This window comes from Microcaecilia unicolor, chromosome 1 (assembly GCF_901765095.1).
Source record: "Microcaecilia unicolor chromosome 1, aMicUni1.1, whole genome shotgun sequence".
NCBI classification, from domain to species: domain Eukaryota; kingdom Metazoa; phylum Chordata; class Amphibia; order Gymnophiona; family Siphonopidae; genus Microcaecilia; species Microcaecilia unicolor.
The window spans coordinates 10,200,982-10,211,554 of NC_044031.1; the positions used below are offsets into that span (position 1 = coordinate 10,200,982).

Sequence of the window (10,573 nt, forward strand, 5' to 3'; positions counted from 1 at the left end):
GGGGAATCCTTTTCAGGGCACCTTGAACAGAGGGAGTTGCCCGCGGGTGAGGGAGTTGACCTCACCACGACCAGGCTCTTTAAAGGGAAGAACTGATTCCATTCTTTATACAGGCATTGTAAGTTCTAATTTTATATCCTCTGCGGTCAGCTCTTCCATTTGGTCGGGCACTAGGAGCCAGCGGAAGCCTGTTAGGTTCATGAGGCTATTCTGTTCTTGGGTGTATGTGCGCGCTTGATTATTAGCATTTGTATGCGCTACCAACCACTTGCAGCGCTGAACACCTGACATAAAGAGACAGTTCCTGTTCAAGAGCTTACAATCTAGTATAGCTCCATCTTTATTGCCACTCCACATGGCAATGCTGAGGCCCCAGTGCTCCCCTGGGTTCTGATGTGCTTGCAATTCAGGCAGTTTTATATGTAGACCTTTCAGGAATGTGATTGGGAAACTAGTGTGGAGCACTCCAGTTTCTGCATATTGGTTTTCCACAGCTTTGAGTCTTCCTCAGCTTTCCAGGGGCGAGGTAGGTGAGCCTTTAGTCCCCTGCAGCTGTGCTGTGACAGTGAGAGCCTTATGCTGCTGCTTGGAAAGTACTGCCTATATGAAAGTCTCCTGGTAGAGATGCCTGTGCTTCTCGAGGTGAGTTACAGTAAGACTATTTCTGGACCCTCCTTGAGGAGGTTCAGGGGGTGTGTACATCTTTAATGGAAGGGAGGAAGGGATCAGGATTAGGGATCCTACCCTAGGTTTTCACTCTTCCACTCTTCTTCTTTCTCAGACATGGCAGTACAGTGTTTTAGTAGTCAGGCTTAAGGCTGTTCACTAGATGTTTCTGTGGGAAATGTTACATTTTGAGGCTAGTGCAGGCCTCTCAAGTTTCTCTTGGTTTCCTTGGTAACCCTGCACCCTCTGAGCTCCCCTGGTGGCATTTGCTCTGTGGGTATTGGTTATATCAATCTAGTTTTATTGAGGAGGGCGGCTGGCCTTTCAGCCTGAAGGTTATAGGTTCAAGGCTGGTTTTTCCTATTAGATACTGTGGGCTCAGCTAGATTTCCAGTGGGGCATGTTTTATTTCATTATCTCTTATGGCTTGCTTGGCCAAGTAGTTCTTACATGACTGGAACAGTTTTCAGAACTCTTCAGTTTCAAATTTTGCTCTTCTCTCTCTTAGCACACTGATACTGGACACAGTTTTACATATTAGCCTCAGCTGCCTGGTACTGCAGCGTTCCCCGGTACCTCTAATTGTTTCTTATGGGGTACCTAAATTTCATGAGGAGTGGCCCAGGAGCTACTTCAGTGTAGAGATAGCTTAATAGTGGTTGCAATCAGCTGAGAGTAAGCACTGAGCTCAAGGGGTGCAGTTTCACGACCCACTGTAGCTTGCTTTTTGTAGCATGCAATGGTACTATAGACACATGCTGCTACACCATCTGTCTCTGGTGTACCTGGTAGTACGACTGATACCAGTCAGGGCGGAGTTTTTCTTCCGGAACAGCAACGGGCGAAGCTGTGCCAGGTTTCTTCGCTCATTCGTCTGAAGGCTCCAACAGCATTGGACTATGTTCAGGGGTCGTTCCTTGGGCCCGGAGCCGCATGCGGCCTTTGCAATGGTAGCCGTTGGTCTTTCCTTTCCAAGGTTCTTCGATTCGTTTTCCCTGGACACCGCGAGCTTCTTTTGCTCTGCGGTGTTGGCTCAGGTCAGATACTGACTCGAGGCATGCCTCTCACCGCGTCGGAGTGGCGTGTGGTTCTCGGCCACTCAGCTCAGGGGAGTTGGTTGCAGTTCAATTTCATGGAACCTCGGGCATTTCAGTTGGCACTCCTAGCTTTCGAGATGTTGTTGAGAGTTCAACCAGTCCAAGTTCTCTGCGACAATGCGACGGCGGTAGCGTACGTCATTCGGCAGGGCGGAACTCAAAGTGCTCTGCTGGCAGAAGAGGCGTCCGTGCTGTCTCTTGGGGCAGAGAAGCGTCGAGTTCGGTTGTCGGCGGCTCACATAGCGGGAGTGCTAAGTGTACAGGCCAACTTTTTCAGTCGCAGTCGCTTGGATGCCGGGTAGTGGGAGCTCTCTCCGCCGGCTGTCAGCCAGATTTCGGATCGCTGGCGGACTCCGGTGATGGATTTCATGGCTTGATTCTACAATCCCAAGGTGACCCGGTTCTTCAGCAAAGTGCAGCTGTGACCAAGTGGTAACAGCACTGGTTTTGTAATGCAGAGGTAGACAGTTCAAATCCCACTGTTACTTCTAATAAAGCTGTGAGCAACAACAGTTAAGAGGCAGAGAGTTTGAGTCCAAAGGAATGGACGCTATTCTTCAGCCGTGGCCATTGGAGCTTCTATATGTCTTTCCTCCGTAGCCGATGGTTGGTCAAGTAGTGGGGAAATCTCTTGTCTTCCAGGTCCGGTAATACTTATTGCGCCGGACTGGCCCAGATGTCCTTGGTATGCGGGCTTGATTTGCCTCCTGATCGACGAGCCGTCCCACCTGTCTCACTGGCCGGGTCTTATCCTTCAGGGGCCGGTAGTCATGAAAGATCACGCTCCATTTGGGCTTATGGCCTCACCTTTGTACGGTCGCGTCTGAGGTGTCCAGGATAGCCGGAGGCGGTTTTTGGGACCATGTTACAGGCGCACAAATGTTCCACTTCTATTGCGTATGATGGAGTGTGGAGGTCGTTTGTGGCTTGGGGTTCCTTGGCAGGCATTTCCCCTCAATCAGACCCTCTTGGGTCCGTTCTGGCTTTTTTGCAGGAAGTGATAGTTAAGGAACTGTCGCTAAGTACTTTAAAGGGTCAGTTAGTGGCATTGGCTTCCTGGAGGGATCATTCGGGGAGCCACTCCTTAGTGTCTCTTCCGGAGTTCGTTCGTTTTCTTAGCGGTGTAGGGCATCTCAGACCTCCTTGGGTTCCGGTGGTGCCGGATTAGAATTTGAACCTGGTCCTTAGGGCGTTTCGGCGGTCTCCTTTCGAGCCCCTGAGTAAAGATCTTGAATGTTTTCAAGTTGAAGACTGTGTTTCTGGTGGCAATGGCTTCAGCCAGGCAGGTGTCTGAGCTTCAGGCCCTTTCGTGCAGAGCCCTTTTCTCCATTTTTTCGGAGGCAGGAGTGACAATTCGAAGGGTGCCGTCCTTGGTTTCTAAGGTAGTCACGCATTTTCACGTTAACCAGGGAGTGGTGTTGCCATCCATCCTTCAAGCAAGAGGATTTCCCTCACAATTTTCGAGCTCTACGGGTTTAGACGTTAGGGGACCTCTGATGTGTTATATGGAGGCGACTAATTCGTTTCGAAAGCAGATCATCTTTTTGTGCTGTTCGCAGGTCATAAGAAAGCGAACATGACCTCTAAGGCCACGGTCGATCGGTGGCTTAGGGAGGCTATTGCGTCGGCTTACCTGTTGTTGGGGGATTTTTTTCCCTATTCGCATTCGGGCACTCTCCAAGAGGGTTCAGGCCTCTTCTTTTGCGGAGTGTCGTCTGGTGTCGTTGGAGGACATTTGTTAAGTGGCGTCTTGGTCGTCTTGGCATTCCTTTGTTATGCATTGCCGTCTTGATGTTGCTGCGTGTCGAGAGGCGCTTGTTGGGACTTCTGTGTTGGCGGCCGGAGTAGGCCGGTCCCACCCTTGATGAGGATTGCTTTGGTACATCCCACAAGTCTCTGGATTGATCTGGGGACGCTATGGAAGGTAAAATTATGTCTTACCTGATAATTTTCTTTCCATTAGTCCCTCAGATCAATCCAGAGCCCCTCCCTGGAATTCGCTTTCGTAATCTCTGATCGGATTCAGTATACTTCATTCGGTTCTATTCACGTTCCTTTGTCTATGGACGGGTAAGGCTGTTAGGGTGTGTTTATATTTACATTTCTAAGTTATAGCAGCTCGGAGAGTTTCTTCCAAGTTTATGCTGCTTTTACAGAGACAGGAGAGTGTTCTATGGTACTTACTGCTTTGGTATCGTTATACTGAAGTGAGGCTGACTGCACATGCTCTATTGTAGCAAACTTCTGAGTTCTCTCTATCTAACCTGCTAGAGGAGGGGCATAACCCACAAGTCTCTGGATTGATCTGAGGGACTAATGGAAAGAAAATTATCAGGTAAGACATAATTTTACTGTGTGCAGTTACCGCCGGACGCGCCTACACCACAGGCCCATGTTACAAAATAGAAAAAATGTTTTCTGACGTGGAAAATGGCGCATGGCAAACTCTGTGTATGCCGGACGGTAGTGCTGATTTCCACATGGCAACCCTATGACCCTTAAACTTGTTAAATTATTCTTCTCCTACAATAACAAACCAGCAATGAGAAGCCAGTAATTATTTCTTAAAATCCTTTAAGGAATCAAAACAGCCTTATAAGTAGTGGAAAATCTAAGTCCAAAGTACTTTTTCTATTAGTTCGTCAGCCCAACATGTTTCGGCATTCAGGGGTAAAATTATAAATTGTAAAATGGACAAACAAACCCCCTAAAGATAAACACAAATAACTAAGAATAAAAAACACATAGCACCCCACAAACCCATCCCTTAAAAATATATAAAAAATGTTTATCTAGGCGGCTTTAGGTGGATTGTTTGTCCATTTTACGATTTAATAATTACTGGCTCATCATTGCTGTTTTGTGCCTGTGATACGTTTGGATTGTAGGATTGTTTTTATGTCTTTTCCTATAATAATACACAATGCTCTTTTTATTTTTAAGAAAAAGAGGACCCTAAAAACAGTAATACAGAGACACATAACTGGAAGCTCAGTGAGAAGCCTGAAGGGGAAAAGAAGTTATCAGAAAGAGAGAAAGAGGAGACTTATTCCTGTTCTGACTGGGGAGAAAAGGAAAAGAATCAAAATAAACAAAAACCTTCACCAGGAGGCTCAGCTCTGTGTGAAAACAGTATCTGTAATATCATACAGACAGGGGAAGAGGAGAGAAACCAGATGAGCGATCAAAGCTGTTCCTGTGATATTTGTCAGATATTCCTCAGCAATTATTTTGTTCTAAAATCACATCTTAGATCTGATACTGAAGACAGACCATCTACGTGTACGGACAATGGGGAAAACGTCAGTCAAAAGAGAGAACTACAGGGACAACAGAAAGCGGTCCTAAAAGAGAAACATTTTACAGGTTCTGAATGTGGGAAAGGTTTCAGTAGGAAGAAAAAGCTAATGCAACACAAGAAAACTAATAAAGAAACTACAATGTGTACATTTACAGAATATGGGAAAAGCTTTACGAACAAAGCAGACATTATAAAACATAAGAAAAACATCACTGATGAGAGAATATCTTCATGTCCTGGATGTGAGAAAAGCTCCAACAAGGAAGAAAATTTCCACCAAGGACAGAGCTCAGTTTCAAGTGCAGAATGTCAGAAAAGCTTTAGTCAAGAGGAAGCAGTCATAGATCATCAAAAAGCTCAAACAGGTAGGGAATCAGACACTTCTACTAAATCTGAAGAAATATTTTTCAGGAAGGCAACACTCTCAAAATGCCAAGAAATCGAAAAAAATGAGAGATTATATACTTCTGCTGACAGTGGAATAAGTGCTTGTTGGAAAGGAAACCTCACAATGCCCAAGAGACTTAATTCAGTATTGAAACCATTTACCTCTACTATGTGTGATAAAAGCTTCACTACAGACAGTCTCCGAGACCACCCAAAAACTGACACTGGAATGAAAACATTTACTTGTACTGACTGTAATAAAAGCTTCAGTCAAAAAGAACACCTCACAACACACAAGAGAATCCACAGCATTGAGCGATTTCCATGTAATGAGTGTGGTAAAAGCTTAAGTACGAAGAGAAAACTAATCAGACACCAGAAAATCCATACAGGAGAGAAGCCATTTACATGTACTGAGTGTGGTAAAAGCTTTAGCTTAAAGGGAACACTGATCAAACACCAGAAACTCCATACAGGAGAGAAGCCATTTATATGTAATCAGTGTGGTAAAAGCTTTAGCATAATGGGAAATCTGATCGTACACCAGAGAATCCACACAGGTGAGAAGCCGTTTACATGTACTGAGTGTGGTAAAAGCTTTACTGAGAAGAAAACACTGATCACACACCAGAAAGTCCATACAGGAGAGAAGCCGTTTACATGTAGTGAGTGTGGTAAAAGCTTAAGTACGAAGGGAACACTGACCAGACACCAGAGAATCCACACAGGTGAGAAGCCATTTCCATGTACTGAGTGTGGTAAAAGCTTTAGTGAAAAGGAAACACTGACCATACACCAGAGAATCCACACAGGTGAGAAGCCGTTTACATGTAGTGAGTGTGGTAAAAGCTTTACTGAGAAGAAAACACTGACCAGACATCAGAAAATCCATACAAGAGAGAAGCCATTTATATGTAATCAGTGTGGTAAAAGCTTTAGCATAATGGGAAGTCTGATCATACACCAGACAATCCACACAGGTGAGAAGCCATTTACATGTAGTGAGTGTGGTAAAAGCTTTACTAAGAAGAAAACACTGACCATACATCAGAGAATCCACACAGGAGAAAAACCATTTACGTGTAGTGAGTGTGGTAAAAGCTTTACTGAGAAGAAAACACTGACCATACATCAGAGAATCCACACAGGAGAAAAGCCATTTACATGTAGTGAGTGTGGTAAAAGCTTTAGTACAAAGCAAAAATTCACCATACACCAGAGAATGCATTCAGGAGAGAAGCCATTTATGTGTAGTGATTGTGGTAAAAGCTTTACTGTAAAGGGAACACTGACCATACACCAGAGAATCCACACAGGTGAGAAGCCATTTACATGTACTGAGTGTGGTAAAAGCTTTAGTAAAAAGGAAACACTGACCATACACCAGAGAATCCACACAGGTGAGAAGCCGTTTACATGTACTGAGTGTGGTAAAAGCTTTACTGAGAAAAAAACACTGACCATACATCAGAGAATCCACACAGGAGAAAAACCATTTACATGTACTGAGTGTGGTAAAAGCTTTAGTGTAAAGACAGCACTGATCTCACACCAGAAAATCCATACAGGAGAGAAGCCATTTACATGTAGTGAGTGTGGTAAAAGCTTTAATGTAAAGACAACACTGATCTCACACCAGAAAATCCATACAGGAGAGAAGCCGTTTACATGCAGTCAGTGTGGTAAAAGCTTTAGCATAATGGGAAGTCTGACCCTGCACCAGAGAAAACACACAGGCGAAAAGCCATTTACATGTAGTCAGTGTGGTAAAAGCTTTAGTAAAAAGGGAAGACTGATCATACACCAGAAAATCCATACAGGAGAGAAGCCATTTATTTGTAATCAGTGTGGTAAAAGCTTTAGCGTAAAGGGAACACTGACCATACACCAGAGAGTCCACACAGGTGAGAAGCCGTTCACATGTAGTGAGTGTGGTAATAGCTTTTCTTGGAAGAAAACACTGACCATACATCAGAGAATTCACACAGGAGAAAAGCCATTTAAATGTAGTGAGTGTGATAAAACCTTTCGTCAAAAGGAAAGTCTGATCGTACACCAGAAAATCCATACAGGAGAGAAGCCATTTATTTGTAATCAGTGTGGTAAAAGCTTTAGCGTAAAGGGAACACTGACCATACACCAGAGACGACACACAGGTGAGAAGCCGTTTACATGCAGTGAGTGCGGTAAAAGCTTTACTGATAAGTATTCACTGACCATGCATCAGAGAATCCACACAGGAGAAAAGCCATTTACATGTTCTGAGTGTGGTAAAAGCTTCATTTGGAAGAGAACACTCAAAGCACACCAGATAATCCATTCAGGAGGCAAACGATTTACATGCAGTGAGTGTGGTAAAAGCTTTATTGAGAAGAGAACATTGACAATTCATCAGAGAATCCACACAGGCGAGAAGCCATTTACATGCAGTGAGTGTGGTAAAAGCTTTAGTGAAAAGGGAGAACTGACCAGACACCAGAGAATCCACACAGGCGAGAAGCCATTTACATGTAGTGAGTGTGGTAAAAGCTTTAGTGTAAAGGGAAAACTGACCAGACACCAGAGAATCCACACAGGCGAGAAGCCATTTACATGTAGTGAGTGTGGTAAAAGCTTTAGTGAAATTGGAAAACTGACCAGACACCAGAGAATCCACACAAGCGAGAATCCATTTACTTGTAGTGAGTGTGGTAAAAGTTTTAATGAGAAGGGAGCACTGACCAAACACCAGAGAATCCACGCAGGAGAGAAGTGATTTCTATGTTATTGATGGCAAAAGCTTTAGTAGGAAGCAAACACTGACCACACAACAGAAATCCCACACAGGACTGAAACGATTTACAGGTACTGAGTGTGGTAAAAGCTTCACTGGGAAAGGAAGACATGTAAGACACCAGAAAATCCAATTACCCAGTGAATCGTATGGAGAGACAGAAGATCCTGAAGCAGGAACAAATCCAGTCCAAGAACAAGGAAATGTGGCAGAAGAATCCAGACCTATTTTCCATCATGTTGAGAGCTAAAGGCTTCAATGAAAAGAATTTCCAACCACACCTGCATAGGCTGCCTGTACATGTTACATTTTATGAACCCCAAAAGGAAGCTCTCTGTAGTATGATGGAAGGTTCTACAGCGAATGTTAGCAGTAAACTTGAGATCCTACTCCACCTACCCTGGCCTAAGAGTGAGGTTCATTTCTGTCATGGTATGTGGGAAACTAACTCAGTTGGAGAAATTGCCGTGAGTGAAACTATATGTATGTACTGAGTGTGGTAAAAACTTTAGCTAGAGGTGCACTTATTTAGAGCGTGTTAAATGCTCATGCTCATTATGTTCCTAGGGGCATTTCAGCTTTTAGCATGTGCTTAAATCCAGTAGTGCACCATAGTAAAGGAAGCCCTATATGTATTAACCCCCCTGTTTACAAAGCTGCCTGGCAGTACAGATCCAGCCCATTCAAAGTGAATGGGCTGTGTCGGTATTACTACACCCACAGCCGCTAGCTCGGCTTTGTAAACAGGGGGGCTAAGTGTGGTAAAGGCTTCAGCTAGAAAGTATACTTCACGGTGCAGAAGCCATTCAGGAGTGAAACCATGTACATGCACTGAGTGTGGTAAAGCCTTCCCTCGGAATGTACAAATACAGTGGGAAAGGTAAGTGTTACTCCAGGAAATGTACAGGGATCCAGCCCGGACACATGAATGGTTAAGGAGAGGAGAACTGAAAACTATGGATGAGAGCTTGATAGCTGCAGCCCAGGACGGTGGATTATGGACTAGATGGTTCACAGCGAGTAGAGAAAAAAACTGGTACAATCGACATCTCATAGCTGGCTGTGAAGTGCTGATGGCAGAAAAGTTTTATACACAAAGGCACATCTCATTCATTGGAAACTCTTGAATTTTCTTTTCTCTGCTTATTTTGTATTTTTATTTTTTAATGTATTATATATAAACTGCCTGTGTAATGGGAAAATTCCTGTAAATATATAAAATTACAAGATCAGTGAACCGGAAAAGCATCAGGATCGTGATACTGAAAAAAACTGAGGAAGAATGAAGAGGAAGAGGTTATATCCTGGAATATATCCATCCTGACCAATAAAATCCTTAACATTGATTATAGAGGTGTCAGTCCTGAGTGATTGCTTTATGAATTGTGTGGAGAGAGAAGATCCTCCTTAGTAACATAGTAGATGATGGCAGAGAAAGACCTATACGGGAGAAGGACCGTGATGGACTGGCAAACGTTCATTTGAGAATGGAGTGGATATAGCACCGTTCACGGAAGAGAGTGTGTATCAACAACTAGAAAAACTAAAGGTGGACAAAGCCATGGGACCGGATGGGATCCACCCCAGGATATTGAGGGAGCTCAGAGAGGTTCTGGCGGGTCCTCTTAAAGATTTGTTTAATAAATCCTTAGAAATGGGAGAGGTTCCGAGGGATTGGAGAAAGGCGGAGGTGGTCCCTCTTCACAAAAGTGGTGATAGGGAAGAAGCTGGAAACTACAGGCCGGTAAGCCTCACTTCGATTATTGGAAAAGTAATGGAAGCGATGCTGAAGGAAAGGATAGCGAATTTCCTGGAAGAAAATGAGTTGCAAGATCCGAGACAACATGGTTTTACCAAAGGGAAATCGTGCCAAACGAATCTCATTGAATTCTTTGATTGGGTGACCGGAGAATTGAACCGTGGACGTGCTATAGACGTAATCTACTTAGATTTCAGCAAGGGTTTTGACACGGTTCCCCACAGGAGGCTCTTAAATAAACTGGATGGGCTGAAGATAGGACCCAAAGTGGTGAACTGGATTAGGAACTGGTTGACGGACAGGTGCCAGAGGGTGGTGGTGAATGGAGTTCGCTCAGAGGAGGGAAAGGTGAGTAGTGGAGTGCCTCAGGGATCGGTGCTGGGGTCGATTCTGTTCAATATATTTGTGAGTGACATTGCCGAAGGGTTAGAAGGTAAAGTTTGCCTATTTGCGGATGATACTAAGATTTGTAACACAGTGGACACCCCGGAGGGAGTGGAAAACATGAAAAAGCTAGAAGAATGGTCTAAGGTTTGGCAATTAAAATTCAATGTGAAGAAATGCAAAGTGATGCACTTAGGGAGTAGAAA

The 10,573-nt window shown here is 44.2% G+C and overlaps 1 protein-coding gene across 1 annotated transcript; it reads left to right on the forward strand.

The window, feature by feature from the left end:
* Positions 1-624: 624 nt before the first annotated feature.
* On the forward strand, positions 625-8,440 carry LOC115460734 (zinc finger protein 850-like). Its single transcript, XM_030190490.1, has 3 exons — positions 625-642; positions 6,062-7,097; positions 7,182-8,440. The coding sequence occupies exons 1-3, from the start codon at positions 625-627 to the stop codon at positions 8,204-8,206; spliced, it is 2,079 nt and encodes a 692-aa protein (XP_030046350.1). The 3' UTR covers positions 8,207-8,440.
* Positions 8,441-10,573: the final 2,133 nt, after the last annotated feature.

Excerpts from the sequence above, each read along its gene's own strand:
- LOC115460734 (XM_030190490.1), top strand. Across the intron at positions 7,098-7,181 it reads GATCTCACACCAGAAAATCC|ACACAGGCGAAAAGCCATTT; the intron begins ATACAGGAGAGA and ends ACCAGAGAAAAC.